Source organism: Neltuma alba, unplaced genomic scaffold, assembly GCF_004799145.2.
Source record: "Neltuma alba isolate B1F8T4 unplaced genomic scaffold, ASM479914v2 tig00012474_pilon, whole genome shotgun sequence".
NCBI classification, from domain to species: Eukaryota; Viridiplantae; Streptophyta; class Magnoliopsida; order Fabales; family Fabaceae; genus Neltuma; species Neltuma alba.
Window position 1 is genome coordinate 1 of NW_021636949.1, and position 24,110 is coordinate 24,110.

General features: G+C 31.8%; 2 protein-coding genes across 2 annotated transcripts; both read left to right on the plus strand.

The window, feature by feature from the left end:
- The first annotated feature begins 419 nt into the window (after window positions 1-419).
- On the plus strand, window positions 420-5,740 carry LOC114727431 (chloride channel protein CLC-c-like). The gene is made up of 7 exons (XM_028914138.1): window positions 420-978; window positions 1,531-1,731; window positions 2,288-2,465; window positions 2,875-3,137; window positions 3,327-3,596; window positions 3,846-4,974; window positions 5,245-5,740. Exons 1-7 carry the CDS (start codon window positions 734-736, stop codon window positions 5,332-5,334), a joined length of 2,376 nt encoding a protein of 791 aa, XP_028769971.1. The 5' UTR covers window positions 420-733; the 3' UTR covers window positions 5,335-5,740.
- A 12,454-nt stretch (window positions 5,741-18,194) lies between these two features.
- LOC114727428 (putative pentatricopeptide repeat-containing protein At5g59200, chloroplastic) lies at window positions 18,195-20,383 on the plus strand. Its single transcript, XM_028914137.1, has one exon. The coding sequence runs from the start codon at window positions 18,278-18,280 to the stop codon at window positions 20,174-20,176; it is 1,899 nt and encodes a 632-aa protein (XP_028769970.1). The 5' UTR covers window positions 18,195-18,277; the 3' UTR covers window positions 20,177-20,383.
- Window positions 20,384-24,110: the final 3,727 nt, after the last annotated feature.

Genomic DNA, 24,110 nt, shown 5'->3' on the forward strand with positions numbered 1-24,110 from the left:
CAATTTTCTCTAAATTACCCCTATAGATACTCCCTCAACCATAATCAAATAGAAGAGGGAGATGAGGTATTAAAAAGATGATTATGGTGTTTTAGGAAAAATGTGTCACTTTTTTATAATTACCTAACTTACTTAACTTCCTTAATCTAATCAAATTAGTTAAATGGGTCTTACATTAAGACCGGAGGAGTATTTCAAAAAGCATCTATATTATTACCAAAAAAATATCTATATAACTTTTTGCCAAAATTTGAAAGAATCTGTATATTTATTTGTTTATTTATTAATTTTCACACATTCCTTCTGTTTCTCCTAAAGCCGTTTTTCGGAGTTGGCTGATTTATTTCCATCAAATCCTCATTACCAGCTTCTCCCTAACCGGGAACAAAGGCCAAAAAAAAAAAAAAAGAGAAAGAGGAAGAGGGAAAAAATTGAATTATTTCCAAGAGTGACAGATAGAGAGAGCAGCTTGACAAATTGGTAAACAATGGCGTAGGAAGAGAAGAAGATTCTTCAAAGTTCACTAGAGAGAGAGAGAGAGAGAGAGAAAGGCAGCGAGAAAGGAGAGATTGAGATTGAGAGAGAGAGAGAGAGAGAGACCGAGAGGCAGAAAAAGGAGGAGGGAATAAAGTGTGAAGTTGATGATTGTTTTGGTTTTGGAGAGTTCTGGAGGTCAAAGAGGCGTTAATTTGAAGGAAACGAAGAACTAAGAAGAAGCCCTGAAAGTTTCAAAATGGATGGGAATGGAGTAGAGAGGGACCTGGAGATAGAGGGTGGTGGGGTGGCGATGATCATGGCGAATGATTATGGCAAACAAGACAGGGAAGACAATACTTCAGAACCTTCATCAGACGACGTCGTCATCAAAGAATCCTATCTCCGAGAGCCTTTGCTTCTCAAGAACAATAGGATGAACAACACGTCGCAGCTCGCCATTGTTGGAGCCAATGTTTGCCCTATTGAAAGTCTTGATTACGAGTATTCTTCCTTTTTATTTTTCCTTTCCTCCTCTTGCTCTGAATTTCCATGTAAAATTTCATTTGGGTTCTCTGTCAGCTGATCACTTTGATTTCATTGTCCTTCCAATCATCTGTCATGGTGGAGTTGGGTTTTTGATTTTTCAATAAAAAGATGAGTCAAAAAGTGGTCAAGTTGAGCTTCCTTTCCTCCCCTTGTTCCGAATTTTCATGGAAAAGCAAATCTTTCATTTGGGTTTTCCGTCGAGTGTTTTGTTTGATCTCATCATTGTTCAAATCATCTGTTATGGATGTGAATTTTTTTATTGCTCTGTAGGAAATGAGTCAAAAGGTGGTCAATCTGAGCTTCTTCTTCTTCTTTTTTCCCCCTTTTTCTTTTGAGGTTCTTCAGTCTGAGATCATTTATCTTGTTTATCAGAAAGCATTTTTCTTCCTCAGAGTTGTTTTCTTAATTATTTAAGCTAAAATGGCACCACCCTGATTGATTTTGTTTTGAATTATGTTCCACGGATCATCGCATAACTTCTGCCTCACTTTTGTTCTTTTCTTGCAGGATCATTGAGAATGATCTATTTAAACAAGATTGGAGGTCTAGAACGAAGGTCGAAATATGCCAATATATTGTTCTTAAATGGACTCTTGCACTTCTAATTGGTTTGAGCACAGGGCTTGTTGGCTTTTTTAATAACCTTGCTGTCGAGAACATTGCTGGTTTCAAGCTTCTACTCACTAACAGTCTCATGCTCAAAGAAAAGTATGCCTAATTCTTATCAATCAAATGCAATCTTTGTTTATTGTTTCTTTATTTTCCCTTTTCCTCAGTTTCAAGTGTAATTGTCATTTCTCCTTGAGAAAATAGAGTGTCTCATTGATATTGATTTAGTTTTGTAAGGTTGAACCCTATAATTGTCTTTCCGGGATCCTCAATCTAGCCCAGCTTCATATTTTAAGTTCACCATTTCTGTTTGGTTTGAAGCTGATGAAAAAGAGGCTAAATTTTGTAGGTTCTTTGCTTCCTAGGTCTGTTGTTGTGTGAGTGCATACATATTAAGCGTAACAGTCCTGCAAAATTTAGTATAACCGTGTATGATTATGAATTGAAATGAAAAATGAAAGTGAAGAGAGCACAAAAAATTTATATTAGGTCCTAATCTTTGTTCTTCTGTGTCTGTATTGACATTTTGAGCTTTGTTCTAATGCCCTACAAGACCTAAAAGTGTGTATATATGCACTCTTGGCTTTTTACGTGCAATGAAGTGAGCTATAAGGAGCCTTGGAGTAACTACAATATTATCTTTACTCCAGTGCAGGTATTATCAGGCCTTTGTGGCATTGGCCGGTTGTAACATGATTTTGGCCATTGCCGCGGCCATCCTCTGTGCCTACATTGCCCCTGCAGCAGCTGGGTCTGGCATACCTGAGGTGAAGGCCTACCTCAACGGTATAGATGCCCATTCTATATTGGCTCCAAGTACCCTCTTTGTCAAGGTTGGTAAACTATCAATATCAAAGTGCATGTATGTGAACCTCATCATTTGTGTTCTGTTAAAGACAATTTCACACCTCAATTACTTTCTATCAAGATGCTAGATCTAACTTTCTTTTCTTTCCCAATCAATGCATCAAGGACCATTTTAATACTAGAGTTTAAGCTCTTAAGTTAAGGTTTATGATTGATTTTAGAGTATTTTCAAGGGAAAATGTAATTCCTTCTCTTCAAATTTGTCATGTCAATTCCATATGCCTTGTTCATTTTAAAAACCAGAAACCACACCAATAAAATTTTTCTAGCATTTGGTAATATTGAGATTTATGGCTGGCGTATTTCATTCATATGCAGTGGTTACTGAAAAATTGACTGGATTATATTGACATAAACACGGTTTGAACTCCGCAGATCTTTGGTTCAATTTTTGGTGTTGCTGCGGGGTTTGTTGTTGGTAAGGAAGGACCTATGGTACATACTGGTGCTTGCATAGCCAATTTACTTGGACAAGGTGGTTCTCAAAAGTATCGGCTGACATGGAAATGGCTCAGATTCTTTAAAAATGATCGAGATCGAAGGGATTTGATCACATGTGGTGCGGCTGCTGGGGTTGCTGCTGCCTTCCGTGCTCCAGTTGGTGGTGTCCTTTTTGCACTCGAAGAAGCAGCTTCATGGTTCTCTCCCTTGTCATCATTAAGAATCTAGGCATATAATTTGCTTTATAGGTTTTCTCATGCAAAATGATTGACACTAGGATAACTTATATTGGAAGTTGTTCATAAAAACCATGCGGAAATGTACACTTGATTCATTTTCTTTGTGACTGAGTTTATTTATTTGATTGAACTTGCATTCTTTTTAAGGTGGAGGAGTGCTCTTCTGTGGCGGACTTTCTTCACAACAGCAGTAGTAGCAGTAGTACTGAGAAGTTTCATGGACTTGTGTCGGGGTGGAAACTGTGGTCTTTTTGGGGAAGGCGGGTTGATAATGTTTGATGTTAATGAAGCAAAGCCCGCATACAGCACCCCTGACCTCCTGGCAGTTGTATTTCTGGGTGTCATTGGAGGGATTTTGGGAAGCCTTTACAATTACCTTGTGGACAAGGTCCTTCGCACTTATAGCATCATGAACGAGTATGCAATCAAAGCCCCTTTCTACGCTTAGAGTGTCATGAATCATACAGCCTATATCTTGCTCTAAGTTTCCTTCATATTAAATATGCAGCCATAGAATGGGGCCATAAAGTAGAATATTATTTGTATATATTAGACTTTTATTATTTGACAATATCAACAGTTCATATTTTATGTCTGTATAACTGTGTAATCTGTGTTTATTTATTCTTTTATTGGGTTGCTGATTGATATTGTTATGGATTGCAGGAGAGGCCCTATATTTAAAATTGTGCTTGTTGTCACAATCTCCCTTTTGACCTCTTGTTGTTCATTTGGCCTTCCATGGCTATCAAACTGCATCCCTTGCCCTCCTAACTTGGGGGACCAGTGTCCCACCGTAGGTCGCTCTGGCCATTACAAGAATTTCCAATGTCCCCCTAATCATTACAATGATCTTGCTTCTCTCTTTTTCACTACTAATGATGATGCCATCCGCAACCTCTTTATAGCAGGCTCAGACAAGGAGTTTAATCTCTCTACACTTCTAATCTTCTTTGTTGCCATATACTTCCTTGGAATCATCACTTATGGAATTGCTGTTCCCTCTGGACTATTTATTCCTGTCATACTTGCCGGGGCCTCATATGGGCGGCTCGCTGGCTGTCTTTTAAGTCCATTCACTGTACTTGATGTTGGATTGTTCGCTCTCCTTGGAGCTGCATCCTTCCTAGGCGGTACCATGAGAATGACTGTTTCTATTTGTGTCATACTCCTTGAACTCACCAATGACCTCCTAATGCTACCACTGGTGATGCTGGTTCTTCTTGTTTCAAAGACTGTGGCTGATAGCTTCAACAAAGGTGTATATGATCAGATGGTGAAAATGAAGGGGCTGCCTTATATGGAAGCACATGCTGAACCATACATGAGGCATTTAGTTGCAAGTGATGTTGTCTCTGGCCCTCTGATCACTTTTTCTGGGGTTGAAAAAGTGGGAAATATCATCCATGCCTTAAGGATTACTAGGCACCATGGCTTTCCTGTAATCGATGAACCTCCTTGTTCGGCTGCTCCTGAGTTGTTTGGGTTGGTTTTACGGTCACATCTGCTTGTGCTTCTTAAAAGGAAGAAGTTCACAAAGCAGAAGATGATGACTGGGTCTACTATTATGAGAAACTTCAAAGCACGGGATTTTGCAAAGCCAGGGTTGGGCAAGGGCCCCAAGCTTGAGGATTTGGACATTTCAAAGGAGGAGATGGAAATGTATGTTGATCTCCATCCAATTACTAACACGTCACCGTATACAGTGGTGGAATCAATGTCTCTAGCAAAAGCTGCAGTTCTTTTCCGGGAGCTCGGCCTCAGACACTTGTTGGTGGTGCCGAAGACACCTGCAGTAAGTCTTTTGTATGCATTTGACTCTACTAAAGGTTTCAAATGGTTTAAAACCTTAATCACTTGATCACTGGTCATAGAGGCACTCTAACTGAAGCTAAGTTGATAATTGATGACCTGTGAAAAATTCTATTACAATCTCTGAAACGAATAACTCATATGTTAGGTTGTTAAAATACTCGGTCAGGATGAAAATAGTAATTTTGTATGTTATGTTAGCTTTAACATCTATAATGGCTTGGAGTGATCTTTGTATCTGAACTTTTTGCAGAGACCTCCAATAGTTGGGATCTTGACGAGGCATGACTTCATGCCTGAGCATATTTTGGGACTATACCCTCACTTGGACCCTCACAAGTAGGCGAAGCAATAAGATTTTTGTAGATTACAATCTTCAGTTCCCTTCAAAATCATTACAAAGCGCCATGTAATCAATCCCTTTGAAACTTGAAGATTATCAGATTGAGGATGCAATTCTATAGATGTGAGTAGCATTTGCAGCATAATGCATGCATGAATGAATGAGCCTAGTTCATTTCCTCTTTGGTTTTTGTAATTCATGTTCAATTTATTTGACTTCATTTCCTCATAGTTCTTCATAATAAGAGGCGTGCAGAGTCAGGGCCTAGTTATGGGAAAAACTAAATCAGCTTATCCATTCCATTATTCAGTATACATAAATTTATAGGTGGGTAATTATTATTTCTATTTGTTCAAAAAATTGGTCATGAGCAATAGTTATTGTAATTCATTCATTTATTATTTTACCTTGAAAAGTTACTGTAATTTTTAACCGTTCATGTATAGTTGTCAGAGGTTTATGTACAGCATTGATACGTTCAAACATGATCTTATGACTGCTTTGAAAGAACAAATTTTGCAGAATCAATCCCTGGCCCAGACTTTGCAGAAAATCCTAACTTTAAAGGAAACTCCAAGAAGAAGTTGACAATGCTTGGAGTGGAAGCTATGGAATTAATGGCAAGACTTTCTTCATAATCAATTAATTTATTTGCCGCCCAGTATTAGTTAACAGACAAAATATGATGACTCATTGTTGAAATGTAATCAAGAGAAAAAATATCAAACATATTGTCGCATCTGGCTCGATAAATGTGCCAGCAAATCAGTAATTTCAGCCTTCTCAAATTCAAGCACCTACATTTAAATTCTAATTTCTGAACGTACCATTATTTTTTTTTCCGTTAACTAATTTGAGGAGGTTAACGAAACTAAATAAATTATTTTAAAATATTCATATTTATTGTTTTTTCTAAAATTAATTTATAAATTGATATATAATCTAATGATACGTATAAGTATGTTGGAAATATCATCTAACATATTATAATTGAATAATTTATTGGGAGAATTTTAATAAACTTTCTTGGTAGCTCATTACTATTAGCCAATCTTCAAAACATTTTAAAATTTCAGTCAACCCCTTTGAACCAAAATGAAATTAAAATTTAAGGGTAAATATACAATACAACCCTTCTTTTTTTAAAATTTTTTTAAAAGAAAAATATTAATTGTTGCTGGAGCTCCAACTTTCGGTGCCAGTGGCCGGAGAATTTTTTTTCAAAATAAGGTGACCATGGGGGTTTTGAGCCCATGACCATTTGACACATAAAAAAAAAAAAGATCACCAAGCCAACCATTTTCAAAATAAGTCTATGATGCAAAGAAGAATATGTATAACAAAACAAATACAAGTATCTAAGTGTAAATGAACAAGTAAAATTCAACAATTTATAACAAAAAATTGACAATTTACAAGAAACATAAAAAAATTCATAATCTCAAATGTAAGTGTTCAGGTACGAACAAGCAAGTAAAATTAGGAGATTTATAACAAAAATTTGGCGATTTATAATCTGAATCTGGCGATTCGCAAGAAACATAAGGAAATTAACAACCCCAAATATAAGTGTTTAAGTGTGAATAAATAAGTGATATTTGGCAATTTACAACAAAAATTTAGTGATTTATAACTCAAATTCAACGATTTATGAGAAACATAAACATTACAAAACAAATAAAAGAAGTGATTTACAACCCAAATTTAGTGATTTACAAGAAACATAAACATTAAAAAACACTATGAATTTTCTTGTAAACTGTTGAATTTGAGTTGTGAATTGTTGAATTCTAAACATTTACATTTGGGGTTGAGAATTTTCTTATGTTTCATGTAAATTACCAAATTTTTGCCGTAAATGACTGAATTTCACTTGTAAATCGTTGAATTTCATTTGTTTATTTACACTTGGACATTTATTTTGCTATAAATGTTTTTCTCTACATTATATGACCAAGTGGATTGGTTAGCTGGATGATTATATTTTTTTTTGGTGTGCCAAGGGATTATGGATTTAAACCCCCTAGCCACTTATTTTTCTTTTTAAGAAAATCCTCCGACGATAATTAATATTTATTTTTAAAAAAATTAAAAAGGGGTATTATTGTATATTTGTATTTTTATCTTTAAATTTAAATTTTATTTTAGTCTAATGGGGTTGACTGAAATTTTAGAATGTTTTAAGGGTTGATTGATATTAATTAGTTATAAGGGGTTTATCGAAATTCTCTCTAATTTATTTAATTTTCACAATCTTTTCAAATTAATCAACTTTAATTTGATACTTTTTTTTTTTAAAAAAAGAAGAATTTGTAATACAGAGATATGTCTCCTATCGGCAAAATTTGGCCAGTAATATCCTAATGGTATGAAGTAGTGGAGCACGTGAGGAGGGCAAGAAGACCTTTAATTTTTGCATTCATTCCCTGAGGCTGAGGGTTCATCTGGCATAAAGAAAATAGAGGGGCGGGGAGAAAAAATTTTAATGAATTTGATTTAAAAGTTACAAAAGTTGAGTTAAAAACTTTTATTATTTTTAGTTATTCTTTTATTTTATATTTTTAATTAAAATTTTAAAAACCCACTTTTTTAATATTTTAAATCAAACTTATTAAATTTTTTCATCCATTTCTCTTCGATCCATTCACCTCATGCCAAATATATGGTAAATTTTGTTCGGTTTCATTCAACTTCACCTTCATATGTTCTCTTCCTATTGCAAATATTTTCAATTTTCAGCTGCTATTATTAGGATTGCTTCACCTTCTAATTTTTCGGCTACTACAAAATGTAGTCCATTCATCTTTCGGACTAGGCATCAGTTACAGGTCCTGTCCTTTCTAGTCCTGTCTATGTGCAACTCTAATTGTATTTCTACTCTTAAATTTTAATTTCATTTTGGTCTAAGAGGGTTGACTGAAATTTTAAAATATTTTAGAGGTTGTCTGATATTAATTAGCTACTCATGGGGTTTATTGAAATTCTCTCTAATATATTTAGTTTCCATAATCTTTTTAAATTAATCAACTTAATTTGATACTTTCTTTTAAAAGAAGATTTTGTAATACAGAGATATGTCTCCTATCTGCAAAATTTGGTCAATAATATCCTAGTGGTATGAGGTAGTGGAGCATGTGAGGAGGGCAAGCAGACCTTTAATTTTTGTATTCATTCCCTGAGGCTGAGGGTTCATCTGGTATAAAGAAAATAGAGGCGAGGAGAATTTTTTTTTTTTAACAAATTCAATTTAAAAATTACAAAAGTTGAGTTAAAAGCTTTTAATTATTTTTAGTCATTTTTTATCTTATATTTTTTTAATTAAAATTTGATAATCCCATTGTTTCCCCTCCATTCACCTCATATATGGTAAATTTTGTTCAGTTTCATTCAACTTCACTTTCATATGTTCTCTACCCCTTGCAAATATTTTCAATTTTCAGCTACTATAATTAGGATTGCTTCACCTTATGATTTTTATCATTGTATAGTTGTATTGGCCTTTATACTTGCCCTGTTTCTTTTTCTATCATGTAACTTCAACCTTGTAAATTCTCATTTTACTTAATATCATTTTGTTTTTATCCCCAAAAAAGTCTCACTTTGGTATAAATCCACAAGGAAAAGGAAGCAGTTCAGCAACCACAACATTTGTGGATCCCACCAAATCATTAAACCTGGCCGCTTCTCACTTTGATGCTTCCTCCTTTTTGTGGGACAAAGTTATCTACCCCTCTCTTCCGATTTATAAGACAAAAAGAGAAAGAAAAGATATTTTTTAATCCTATTTAGAAGGTACTGAGATAAATTTTTCATATGAATGTATAATTTTACTTTTTATTTATTATTGTATTGATTTTATTTACATGATATATAATGTATATTAAATAAGAATAAAGTTAAAAAGTTATTAAATTTTAAATGAGAATTAATATAGTTTAAAAATTTTCTTAATCTGTATTAAACATGTTGAAAGTGACTTATCAATAGAACTAAAAGAATAATTCGCACGTCAAAAAAACTAATTTAATTAATTCTTGCGTTTATGCTTTTATCTTTTCAAGTTTGCCCTTGTGTACTTGGTTTTTTCCCCCAATCTTAAATGCTTTAGAAATTTAAATTCCGCATGGAGAAACGGTATTATACTCCATGTGGTCAAGTCATTTTATACATCTGATAAGGATATATTAGGAAAAATATTAAATGCTGCTCAAATTTTGTAATTTGTCTTGTATATAGTAATAATTCACCTTTTAAATTTTTCTCCCGTAAATATGAATGAGAAAATTAATATAATTGATGGGGAAAAAAAGGTCTCAGGGACTATCCTAAATGGAGTTGAAGCAATTGTTTTATCAATTTTTATATCTTCAAAGTGCTTTTATACATTATTAATGTCACCTATAAGAATTAGTTAAAAATTTAATTTGGTCTTAAATATAAAATCACAATTCATTTTATCTTTCATATTTCTTTACTTTTTTTAGAGTAGTAATCATGGTAATTGTACATGTGAAAAGGTTACCATTATAAGGCACATAATTAATAAGGATATTTTAGATAAAATAATATTTATTTATTATAGATAACTAATTTAACTAATTTTTTTAATATTTATTTATTTATTCTACCTCCTTTATAGTTTGATGCACAGATAAGGCATGTAAGCACATTTACTTTTCTCTCTTCTTAAGAGCCACATCTCTCCATGCATCATTAAAATTTTAGAAATGCAACTTAATAAAAACATTTGTGCTCTGATTTTATGAGTTATGAATAATTTTTAAAAAAATTTTCTGATTCATTCTTCCTTGGGTTGGGCACTTTTTTTTTTTTTGACCGGACTTGGGTTGGGCACTTGGAAATATATGTTTTACACGTTTGTTAACGATGATATTCATCCCTTTTGCATTGCTATAGTATTGTATAAGTAATCTCGCATATACTTATTCTAAATGTTTTATAGATTTAAACTATTGATGTATGATTTCTTAACTTGAGAAAAGTAATTATGTCAGAGATGTACTAAATCACATGTTTTAGTTGATGGGAAGTGGTCAGCAAATTAATCCCTTCAGCCGCTTTGTGTGGCCACTGCAATCCCCTTGCTCACTGACTATTACGTCAGTGAGTGATTTACTATTGTATTAGAGAGGTTGTTGAAACAAGAGTTTAGTTAATTCATTATATGATTTTGAAGTGGGAATTTTTTTTTTTTCAAACCCTTTTCTCTGTTTCTAATAGATCTGATCTTATTATTGGGCAAGGAAATACACAAGGGGGTATATTCTCTTGCTGTAGGTTACACGCTTCTGCCGTCTAGTTCTATGTCTACCTTCAATGTTGACTTTCCACTATTTTGGAAACAAATGAACAGACTAAGGTTACTACCAAGTGTTAGTTTGCTTTTATGATGCTTCTTGTTAAATGTTCTCCCTCTCAGAGAATGTAACATCCTAAATTTTTATGTTTAGAATTTAATTAAAATTATAAATAAATATTTTTTAGCAACAAGTTAATAGAGGTTAAAATGTAGGCAAATTTAATTAATCATGACTTTTGTGTATGAATGTGTGTGTATGATATTATAGAAATAAATAGTATAACATGATATAGAAGTCCCACATTAACTAAATGCTAGAATGAAGGAGCTCTAGGAGCCCATATATATATAGGAGGTAGTAGGTAGAGTTATGAGTAAGCAAACAATTTTCATACATATTTTAGACAGTCTTAAAAAAGTGTTAGTTTTGAGTTTATGAATTGTTGGATCAACCTGAAATTTGGTTAGTCAGTTTGGGACATCCAATTTGTCAATTTTAACAATTGGATCGTCAATCCAATCTTTGAGTTACAAGCTATTAGGTAAGTTTTCAAATTTTTTTTTTTTAAGATTTGGTAGATAGAACCTTGAATAGTAAGTTAGTGTTTTTAAATTCGTTCATCATTGGATCGATCCAAAATTTTAAGAGTAACCTTGTGACATGTAAGACATTAACTTTAATAGTTGGTTCAATAATTAAACTTCAGTGGTGAGAATAAATTAACTCAAATTAAATCTGTTTGTCTAAATTCTTTAAAGATATAACATAAGTTATAAATTGAGGGTTTTCTATCTAGGTTACAAAGTTAGTGATTCTAATGATAAATGTAAGTTAAGAGAACCTAGGATTTGAATCTAAGTCATTATATATATATATATATATATATTCTTACTACAAATCTTAGAAAAAGTCTTTTGAGCTAAAAGTCTGAGTAACCGTGAATATGTCAGAGAGGGAGTTAAAAGCTAGAACTTTTGTGAGTAACTTACTCTAACACTATAAAGATAATGTTTTAATTCTATTTGTAGATATGAACTCTATTGCTGTATGTTCGATTACAAGCTTCTTTTGTGTTTGATTGTTAGCTAAGAGACTATGTAACTGAATTTCTATCTATTGCATGTTTTGGCATGTGGTGGTAAGTGGTTTTTATAATTGAATTCTTTTATATGAAATTTTTATTTGCATAAACTATCTTGTGGGATACTATGTTGAAGAGAACTGAATAAAGTTAGTTTGAAAATAATTGACCTTTAGAATATGATGCTTGATTTAAAGTTTTAATGAGTTATGTTTCTTGTATATGTGTATATCCATTTGAATGTTTTGAATCATGTGCATTTGTTATGGGTTGTGGAGGAGATGATCGAAGTTATTGAGATCTAAATACTTGTCACGTGGTATTGGCCACTATATGAAGCTCTATAGTTGGCCACTATTGTTGTCCTACTAGTTCTTTGAGGGACTGCGACACTCCATGAGTTCTTCGAGGGGAGAACTCATGGTCTATCGAGTGCTCTGTGGTCTTTAGCCAGTTCATATCACTCGTGTGATGAGCTTGTGAGAGCAACCAGTCAAATGGAAAAAACTTAGCCTGTGGTCCAATCGACAAAAATAAGGAGGATATAAGGGTGGATTTGGGTTTATGGATTGCATATGACATGAAATCTTCATTGATATTTATATCTTTTGAATAAATGAAAAATATGTTATCTCTTCTGAAATTACTAGCTACAGGAGACTGGTGAAAATATTTGACTTATATGCTTATTGTGAATCTAACTATTAAATAAATGTCTATTGACTGTTATTAACTTTGTGTATCCCACCGGATACCTCGCTAGCCCATCCTAATGTGTGTGATAGGTAGGGATTTAATTACTGAGATGTTGTCTCATTCCTATTGTTTAACATTTTTTAGGTAAAAGTTTTAGAGGAGGGACGTTAGCAAAGGCATAGGAGGAGTAAAGCTACAATAACGACTTGTAGCACCTTTTCGATCTATGAGTTATATTATTTCCTATATATTGCCATCACAAGACAATTTGTGTTTACTTGACTTAGGCATTATCATGTTTTTGTGTCCTTTGATTTGTTTTGTTGTGGTATGTATGCTGGTAGTTAGCTAGAGACCTATAATTGCATATCTGTTTATTATGAATTTATTAATCTTGCTATTTCGATTTATGAGCTATATAATATGTTGTTTTATAACCATGTTGGATGATATTAATCTTTTCTAACATGGTTTGTTTTTGAATGAGTTAAGAAAAGTTCTTTTATCTATGATAGGATGTAGGATTGGACGTTGCTCTTTTCTATCATAGATAACCTTATTATATAGTAAGTTAGTTTATATGATTGTGATAGATTTGAATTTGTTGTTAGCATAGTTTGGTTATAAAAAAAATTATTTCTTGAAGTTACTTTAAAAAAGTTAAATTTATAGATTTATTTAGAAAAGTTGTTTCAGAGAAATTCTACAGTGTCATCATCTTCCGATTGATAGTGATACCTCCTGTTTCTCTCATAAAAACAAGGAACAAAAAACCGGTTGAGGTAGTGGTTCAAGGGTCAATGGGTCAGATCGGGGTCAAACCGGGATCAAACCGGTCACATTAAAATGATAAAATTTAATTAAAAATAACAAAGTATAGCAATATTAATAATCACTAATAACAAAATGTAAGGAAATACAACAATAATTTGACTGTAATTAAAACAAAATACAATAACATTAAGGATTTTGATCTTTATGATTTCTTAATAACTAAAATTAATAATTATTAATACCAAAATTATTATTAAAATTCATTTAAATATATAGTGATTGAAATATTAGGAGTTGAATAAGAAAAAATAAGATAAATAGCAAAATATCATTCAAACCGGTTCATTACCGGTTTATATCGATTTTTGCCGGTTTGCACCGGTTTATCCCGGTTTGACCGGGTTGATGCCGGTTCATTTTATGACCGGTTCATTGCTTTAACCGGACCGGACCACTGGCCGGTTCACCGGTTCACCGGTTGAACCAGCCGGTTCGGTCCGGTTTTTTTTTCACTGCATAAAAAAGAGGTTGAAAATAGATCTTACTTATTTTTCCGCTATCTATGGGCTTGGGCAATTTGGTTCTCTGCTCCATGGGACTTTTACTCACACTCAATTCTAGCAACTGATGTTGAAGTTTGGTTTATGGACTCTTTATGCAATGCTACGCTTGAGGATAATGTTGGACTCTCTATTATATGTGGTTCTTGAGGAATAAGAAGCCGAAAGAACACTTTGAGTCTCACCCCTCAATGGTGGTTAATAGAATTAAATTAGAAGTCAATTATCAAAAGCATATGCTATCTTTAAGCGAGCCGCGCACTTCACATAATGCAATTATGCCTGCTCCTTCTTCTTATTAATGTTGCAGATTGGTCAATTTATCTGCCCAACTAGAGGATGAAGTGATCCCATGGTAAGAAGTTATTTTCTATTACTTTGTCCTTTCAGGGTTATATTTTCAGGCATTTTTGAGTCCAAGTAAGAAGAAGAGCTGCAAAGTGGTTCACTATTCTCTCCCTGTTTCTTCAAGTACTGTTATTCATCATCAATCAGCCACAAATTCAACCTGCCATTAATTTCAGCCTCATAATCTACTCTCCTGACCACCTGAATTTCCAAAAGATTATCCAAGGTCCTTTAGGCACTGATATAGGCACTAATTTCCTAGTTTCGGACTGTATAGGTTTTTATCTTTCTTTGCTGATGTAAGTTTTAGGTATTAGGTGCTTCTTCCCTTTAGTATGTACTCCTTAAAGATAATATTGTAATCAATAACAGAAAAAAAAGGAAAAGAAAAGTAATTATGATTCAATATTTCTTTGTATATTCTTTAATAATTATTTTAGAAATGAATCATAGGTCTACTTACTAGTTATTCCATTGCTTCTAAATGCACAAGTTAGAGAGGTTTGCATACATATCAAATGCAAAATTTCAGTTAACTTTTTCTTTCAAATTCATAATTTTTTTCAAATCATTTTGAAAAAATTTTAGATAAAATATCCTGAAATTATGATATTTAATTTAAGCACCTAACACTTTAAAATGATAGGAAAAAAAGTAAACATAAATTTAAAATCTAAAATTTACAAAAATACCCTTTGATTTTTTTATAAAAAAAGTTTAGAACTCCTCATTGGAGCCTCACTAGCAATTATTCACCGTTGGAGCTCCAGCACCAACCACTGGCGAGGGGGCTGCCAGTGGGGGCTTTTCCTTTGTAGGAGGATTTTTTTTAAAGGGGGAGGAATTTTTTTGATCCCCAACCTAGTGGTTCCTAATACTATGGGTGAGCCCTAAACCAACATGCTTTATTCACATTATAATGCCAAAAAAAAAATTAACTCATTTACTTTAATTTCAACTAGATGACAACCATTCATCTGAAAATAACAAGTTCTGATTGTAAAAGATAAATCTAAATTTGGGATTAATAACACATATTTTTATACGTAACATGTAAATCAATTAAAAATGACAACAATTTATATAAAAAAAATAAATCCTCATCGTGAAATGATAAGTTTAGATTTGAGGTGAACAACATGTTTTTTTTCTCTAATAGATATATGTAATTTATTATTTACTTTAATTAAAATTGTTCAAATTAAATCTAATATCATATTATATTTTATTATTTTGAAAGTTTGATATATTTTTATTTTTTGTCAGAAAAGTTATATTCCTATTTTTAAAATATGAACATAAAATAAAAATAGTATATTAATATATTTTTTGAGAAAAAGTATATTAATATATTATAGAAAAACAAAATAGATTGTTATGGTGAATTCTTTTCGAGCAAAACTATATTAATATATTTTGGAATTTGGCTACATAAATAATTTTGATATGTATATACCCTGAAAATGCAAGGGCCTTGAGTCCCTTAATCTCTACATAGATATATAAGCACGTAAAACAATATAACCCCCAAAAAAAAAAAGACAAAAGAAAGGCAAAAACAATGGAAATGAAATAAGTATATGAAAAAGTATTTTAATTTATAATGAGTTATATATATATATATAGATTAAAAGGTATTTATAAATTGATTCACATTTTATGTATCCAGAAAAAAACATGTTAACTCTAAATGCAGACTCACCATTTTACAATTAAGACATGGTATTTCTAAATGAATTGTTGCTATTTTTAATTGATTGACATGTTATTTCATATTTTGTATTAAAAAAACGTATTAGATTTTTCATTTCACAATCAGGACATGTTATTCCCTGATGAGTTATTGTCATTTTTAATTGATTCACATGTTATTTCACACATTATGTATAAGGAAAAAACATGTTATTAATTCCAAATTCAGCATTTTACAATTAGGACTTATTATTACTATAGAAATTATTGTCATTTTTAATTGATTCACATGTTATGTATCAAGAAAAAAAGTGTTGTTAATCCCTAATCAGACTTGACATTTCACAATTTAAAATTTGTTATTCCTAGATGAATTGTTGTTACAAGTTGGAGCAAAAATAAAGAGTTAACTTATATATATATATATATATATATGTATATAGCATTATTATGTTAGCAAAGCATGTTGGTTTAGTGGTCACCCTTAAATTTAGGAGTTGCCAGGTTGGAGGATCAAATTCTTTTGCCAAAATCCCACCAACCTCACTTTCCTTTCTCTGTTTTTTTTAAACATCCTACCAAAAAAAAGCCCCACTAGCAGCTACCTTATCAGTGGCCAGTTCTAGAGTTCCAGTGCAGGCAAGCAGCCAACCAACTGTCGGTGGTGGCCAGTCGCCAACAAGGCTCTGATGAGGGGCACCAAACTTTTTTGAGGGGCATTTTTGTAATTTTTTTATAATTTTAAAATTCCAATTTAGTTTACTTTCTTTTCTGTCATTTTGAAGGGTTAGTGCTTAAATTGGAATATCATAATTTCAAGCTTTTTTATTTGAAATTTTTCCCATAATTTTGTTGATTGCATATATTAAATAAAATTTTTCATCAATAAAATAAATTTTAATGCAAATAATTAAAGAAATTGTTTTAACCACGGAACAAAAAGCTAGACCGGTGATTGAACCAATCAAGATACCGGGTTAATAGTTAATGGGTCAGATTAGGGTCAACCTATAATCAAACCGGTAGTAATTCAAATGCTATGTTTTAAATTATATATTAGCTATTTTAACTGAAAATTAAAATAAAGATATGAAGAAAATGTCAAATAATAATAAATACCTAATATTATGCATATAAAATAAATAATTATCTAAAAAATAATTGTGATAATATACATAAAATAAAAGATATATTTATGAAATTATATATAATAAATAATGTGATATGAATACTTATTAGTCAAATCCATCCATTCTTGTAAGATGATTTTGCGTGGGAAACTTGAACCGCATGGGAAACCTAATTTTTTATTCACCTCTTTCAATTTTAAGTCTTCACATTTTTCACGATCTGCTTTTCCATTGGAAAAGTCGCCACTTCACTTTTTTTAATTATTTTCTTTCATTATTCAGTCTTTTCATATCTTGTACAGAATGGGTTGGGTATTCACGTGCTATGGTAGTTTTCTTTCTTATTCTCATTCTTCTCTCTATTTCAATATTTCTTTCTTCTTCATTCATTTAGAGGTTCCCCTCTTCTTTTTTTAGTTTTCACAGCTCCATGCTCCCTTATCTTCATTCAGATGCACTCAAAGAGCCAGAGGGATGAGAATAAATTTTATTTTTATTTACAAAGCGAACTTGTAGAACTAGAGAAATGAAAGAAAACGATCATCTTTCTTTTATTTATGTTTTTCTTCTTCTTCAATCAATGTTTTTTGTTTGTGTGTGAAACAGTCTCATATTCTTTTTTTTTTTTTTTCCAAACAACCCAGCTAAGCCACCTAAACTAGCAGGTTGGCTGGTTGTGACAGTTTACACCGGTTTAATCTAGTTTACTCCGGTTCAATCTTCCTCCAGTTTTGTTGCTAAACCAGACCAAATCACAGGCCAGTTTACCAGTCTAAATTGGCTGTCTGAATCTGATTTTTTGTTCATTAGTTTTAACTTGATTGTAGCTCAGTTGTTAAACTTTAAGTTGATTCAACTTAGTTGTAACTTATTTTTTGAATTTTGACTCCAATGACTTGTAACTTATTTTTTGAATTTTGACTCCAATGACTTTATCTCTATAATTTTGTTCTCTTAAAACTTCAGCTGTTCATAGTTTTGAGTTGGAGATATTAAAAATCAAGAATTAAATTTAGTATTTACAACGAGTCAAAATTATAGAGATTAAAAATTTAATTTTTTTAAAAATAATTTAGAAAAGCAATTAATATTTCGTTTATAAATATCTAATTTAATTAATTTTTTTAATCTTAATCATATATCTCGCGTGACTGTTGGGAGTCTCTGCGTTTCAAGTGAAAACGAACTTGGCCCTTCGTCTGCATGGCACGGTGCTATTTGGAGCCAATAACTCAAATTTTCAGATGATTCAACAACGGATCGATGACTTACATTTCGGGCCAAAATTGGAGACAAATCCGAGAATAGGAGGCCGAAACAAGCAGGAATTTGGAGACCAACATGAGCTTTTCAAATCTGGTCCCCGTTATGGGAAACCCAAAATTTTGTCCGAATTCAATTCCTGGCAATAATGATCACATCCTTCGGACGAACCTCATCTCAATGCTTCAGAAGAGTAAAGACATGAATCATGCCCGATCAATTCATGCCAAAATCATAAGGAAAGGAGTCGAGCAAGATCCTTTCCTCCTATTCGAACTTACTCGATTTTACTGTAAAATCAGTTCCATTGGTTATGCTACCAAGGTCTTTCACCGCACTGAAAACCCCAATGTGTACCTCTACACTGCTCTTATTGATGGTTTGGTTTCCCTTGGATTTCACAGCGATGCTCTTAACTTGTATACTCAAATGGTCAACCAGTTGATTTTGCCTGATGAGTATGCGATCACTTCAGTCTTGAAAGCTTGTGCTCTTTTACTTGCTCTTGGCTATGGCAAAGGAGTTCATTGTCAGGTTCTGAAATCCGGGTTGAGTTTAAACCGATCAATAGCATTGAAGCTTATGGAACTATATGGGAAGTGTGGTAGATTGGAGGATGCTCGGAAGTTGTTCGATAAAATGTCTGAGTGTGATGTTGTTGCATGCACAGTTATGACAACTTGCTATTTTGATCATGGGCTAACTCAAGAGGCGATGGCTTTATTTAGTAAACTAGAATCAAGTGACACGGTCTATTGGACGGCAGTGATAGGTGGGTTGGTAAAGAATGGGGAGTTCAATAGGGGTTTGGAGATATTCAGAGAGATGCTAGCAAAGAATGTGAAGCCTAATGAAGTCACCATTGTTTGTGTTTTATCTGCTTGTATGCAGTTGAGTGCTTTGGAGCTAGGTCGATGGGTACACATGTACATGAGCAAGTGCAATATCAAGATGAATCAATTCATTGGTGGTGCCTTAATCAATATGTATTCAAGGTTTGGTGATATTGATGCAGCGCAGTTATTGTTCAGAGAACTGAACGTGAGAGATCTGACCACTTACAATTCGATGATTGTGGGGTTAGCTATGCATGGAAAGAGCATTGAGGCAATCGAATTGTTTAGGGAGATGATAAAGCGAGGTCTTAAACCAAATAGCATAACCTTTGTTGGAGTCTTGAATGCTTGCAGCCATGGAGGTTTGGTGGAGCTGGGTTATGAGATATTTCAATCAATGGAAACAGAACATGGGATTGAGCCACAATTACAACACTACGGTTGCATAGTTGACTTGCTTGCTAGAGTAGGTAGGCTCGAAGAAGCTTATGATTTCATTGGCAAAATGGGAGTGCATCCTGATAGTAGAATGCTCTGTTCTTTGTTAAGTGCATGTAAAATCCATAGAAATGCCGAGATTGGAGATCGTGTTGCTAAACTATTGAGTGAGTGCAATTTTATTGAGTCTGGATCCTACATAATGCTGTCAAATTTCTATGCTTCATCAGGAAGATGGAATCATGCTGCAAAAGTGAGAAAGAAAATGGAGAAGGAAGGAGTTTTGAAGGAACCAGGTTGTAGTTCCATTGAAGTCAATAGTATTATTCATGAATTCTTCTCAGGAGACCTAAGACACCCTCAAAGGAAAAGAATCTATGAAAAGTTAGAGGAGTTGAACTATTTGACAAGGTTGGAAGGCTATGTACCTGCAACAGAATTGGCTTTACATGATGTTGATGATGATAAGCAAAAAGAGTGGGCTTTGGCTGTGCATAGTGAGAAGCTTGCAATATGTTATGGACTAATTTCAACTGAGCCAGGCACGACATTAAGAGTCATGAAAAATATAAGGATTTGCAATGATTGCCATTCAATGATCAAGCTCATAGCGAAAATTACGAGCAGGAAAATTGTGGTTAGAGATCGCAATAGATTCCACCATTTTGAAAAAGGGGTTTGTTCTTGTAAGGATTATTGGTGAGAAGGAAGGAAACAAAAAATGACACTTCAGTATTCGGATACAATTCAAGCAACCTTGGAACATAGAGGATCATTTTGGTGGCATTTTTATCAAAATGCTAAACATAGTAAAATAATTTACCACCAAGATGCTATACTGCAGAAACTATTTCTCAAATACTATATTGAAACTCGTTCACCGGATAAACGACTTTGAATTTTTGAGAAAGTTGTTCAATAGGAGAAGAGTTTCATGTTTGACAACTTTTTCTTTTTAACAAAATTGAAAATCGTTCTGCACCTGCCACATCTCTATATCTTTGCTTTTTCCTTTTTTATTTCAGCAAAAGTTACAAACGAATGCCCATTCCATCAACTCACATCTTTGTTATTTGTTTATAATTTTTTATGAAATAAAAAAGCCAAAAAGAAGAAGAAGAAGAAGAAGAGGCACATATAAGTGATAGTAGCAGCGTCCGCTAAACTTGATCATGCCCTAAACAACTTTCAATTTTGTTGAAAAAAATTGTCAAATATGAAAGTCGTTCTCTTACTAGATGACTTTCTTGCAAATTCAAACTTGTTCGTCTGATGAACAAGATTTAATATAGCATTTTAGGAAATAGTCTCCATAGTACAATATTTTGATAATTTTATTTTTGATATAATTCAAAATATTTTCAAATTATTTTGGGTATAAGACTAATCTCTGTCGGATAAATACTGTGTAGTATTTTGATAAAGTGCCCAATTTTGGCCAAATAAATGACAAGATATATCATGTGACTTTTGAAAATTATACTTAGTTCTTAATTTATCTCTCTTTTAATTTTTCGTTTAAGTTTGTAATTCACTTCATTGTATATTTCTCCCAAAATAAGTACTATGTAGTTGTGTACAAAAGGAGTGATACGCAGCAAGTTTCACAGAACTAGCTCAAAAAGAGAATAAAATCTTGTGAGAAACCTATTAGGAGCTATATCTTTCAACCTATTAGGAGCAGCCTATTTTAATTTTTGTCAGATATGTAGATAGATTAGCAAACTATGCACGTAATATAACTATCAGGTTTTGTACCTTTGACCATCCACCGTCTTTTCTAAGTGAGATGGTGGGTGGTAGAAGGATTAAAGGTAAGCTTAAGAACTTAGTGTAGGATTGTGAATAACTTTTAAGTTTATTTCTTTTCATTAGAAAAAGAAAACACGCCAGATCATTTGACTTGATAATCATGGGCTATGATCTAATTTTTAATGTCAGTAAACTGGTGCAACATTAAAAATTAGTCTAAGGTAACAACAATGGTTAAAATTAATCAAAGCATAATAGGAGTCAACATTTTTGTCGTTTCATTGTCCTATGAACATTAGAAATGTTGGTATTATTATTTCATTAAAAAAAAAAAGAAATGTTGACACTAATATATTAATCGTGTTATGAACTTAACAATATCTTTGTGGATATCTATATATTTCTCATTCTGTTTAATGTCTTATATTTTTTCATGATTCACAATTATTTCTTATTATTATGTAATATGTAGATTCTACTAAAGTTGTAAAGTTGTTCCTATAAATAGAGCCATGTACCATTTATTTAATATCTTAAATGGAATGAGAAAAATTCCTATTTTCCATTTTCTCTAATTCTATTCTCTTCTTCTCTACTCTTTCTTTAGTTTTATAACACATTATAAGCATGATGCTTTAGCCAAGATATATACCATTGATCCTTAATATAACTTTAGAGCATCATCTATATAATTTTTCTAGAGTATCATTTGCTCTATTCAAATGAAAATATATTGAGCATTGTATATATGATGTTTCAAAGTCTTTATATCTGTAATCAATCTTGTAGGGTAATCTGAGCCATTAGATGGATTCAAAAAGATCTTTTACCATTGTTTTATACATCGGGTCCCATGGTCAAGATTAGAGATTTTGCTTCACATTTTAGCATTACAGTTTAATTTTGATATGGATGTTATACCTTTTGAGCTAATTGTGATGGGATGAATTTTTTTTCTTCTATTCCTCACTAACCTAATGTTACTATTTCGATAGAACCTAAAGTTCCAATTGATATTTGCAATCTCCCTAAAGGGTTGCCTTCTAAAATTAAATGGCCAGAAGCCATATAACTATGATTTTCCATCTTCTTGATATTAAATGACCAGAAGCCATATAACTCTGATTTTTCATCTTTTTTAGATTAAATAGCTAGAAGCTATATAGTTTTGATTTTCTATATTATGTTTAGAAGCCATATAACTTTGATTTTCTATCTTAGGGCCAAAAGTCATATATATATATGTTTGATTTTCTATTATATTAAATGGCTTGAAGCTATATATATTTGATTTTTTATCTTATTAAATAAACAAGAGTCATATAGATATGATTTTCTATCTTATAGCCAGAAGCTATTTATACTTGACTTTTCTTTATTTTATTAAATGACTAGAAGTTGTATAACTTTGATTTTTTATCTTTTGACCAGAAGCCATATATATTTGATTTTTATTTATTTTACTAAATGGCTAGAAGCCATATAACTTTGATTTTTTAATTTATGACTAGAAGTCATGTATATTTGATTTTTTATTTTGATAATGTAACTTTGACTTTCTATTTTATAGCCAGAAGCCATATATTTTTTTATTTTTTTTATTTTATTAAATGGCTAGAAACCATAGAGTTTTGATTCTGAGAAGAATCATTATATGATTTGTTTATAAAAAAATTATGATAATTAGAATCTTTCTTCAAGACTAAAAATAATGTAGCTCAGAAGGCTAATAGCTCAAATATATTTTATTATGAGAAACTATTGACTATATAGTGAACGATGGATTGGTATGTTTGTTGATGAGATCCTTGTCCATTACATGAAGTAATTAGCTAATAGCTACATTAGTTCCATATAACTCCAATTTATTGAGAGGAAACATGACTTTACAATAGAGATTCATATTGGCATACGAGGTACAAGAGTTTATCTTTTTTTCTTTATTTCATGTTATATTTAAATTTTACATTGTATTAATTTAAAGTTTAATTTTTATTCTTATCTTATTCTTATATATTCTTGACATTCAATATATCTATTAATATTATAATTTCATATTATTAAATGACCAACAACCATTATACTCATATTATTGAATGATATGAAAAAAAAAACAACTCGTGACACTTTGATGGCTTGATTACAAATATTAAAATCCTGAAAGCTTATGGTTCAAATATTGAATAACACAAATAATTTTTGAAAAATATATTTACTATACAGAGTCCTGAAGACTAATGACTTATCAATATTAAAGCCCTGAAGGCTTATGATTCAAATCTTTGTAACTATGTAATTTGATTTTAGTCCTTATAGATATCTTCAAATTTCTGTTGAATTTATAAATTTATGAATAAATTTTGAAGTGTTATAGAATATATACAAAGGAGTAATGTTTTTGAATAATAAAATATTGAGAAAATATGCATGTTGTAAAAATAAATAAATACTTTATATTTTGAAAAAAACATAATAAAAAAGTGAAAATATCATATAGTGAAATAACAATATATATGATAGTTCCTGAAGAACTATATATGGCATTTTTTGAAGAAATATAAGTAAAAAAGTGATATAGTTCTAGAAGAACTAATAACAAAAAAAATATGTAGTTCATAAAAAATTGGTAACAAAATCGATATAGTTATTAAACAATTAATATAGTTTTCCCATTTTTGTAGGCAGAAAAGGAATCAATAATGAAAATTATGATCTATAGACATATATATTAGAACTTTGTCCATCAAAGAATCTTAAGGTGATAGCTTAATTGGATTGAAATTTATGATTATATCTAAATAAGAAAGCACTTAGATTTTCAAGTTAAAGATATGTTATCAACTTATTATATGCAATTCACCCTATTTAAAATACATAAATAAGAA

Bases quoted from the DNA above. Each gene is read 5' to 3' on its own strand.
- LOC114727431 (XM_028914138.1), top strand. From the start codon at position 734: ATGGATGGGAATGGAGTAGAGAGGGACCTGGAGATAGAGGGTGGTGGG. The intron at 1,732-2,287 runs GTATGCCTAATT...ACTCCAGTGCAG, and splicing joins AGTCTCATGCTCAAAGAAAA to GTATTATCAGGCCTTTGTGG. The intron at 2,466-2,874 runs GTTGGTAAACTA...TGAACTCCGCAG, and splicing joins CAAGTACCCTCTTTGTCAAG to ATCTTTGGTTCAATTTTTGG.
- LOC114727428 (XM_028914137.1), top strand. From the start codon at position 18,278: ATGAGCTTTTCAAATCTGGTCCCCGTTATGGGAAACCCAAAATTTTGT.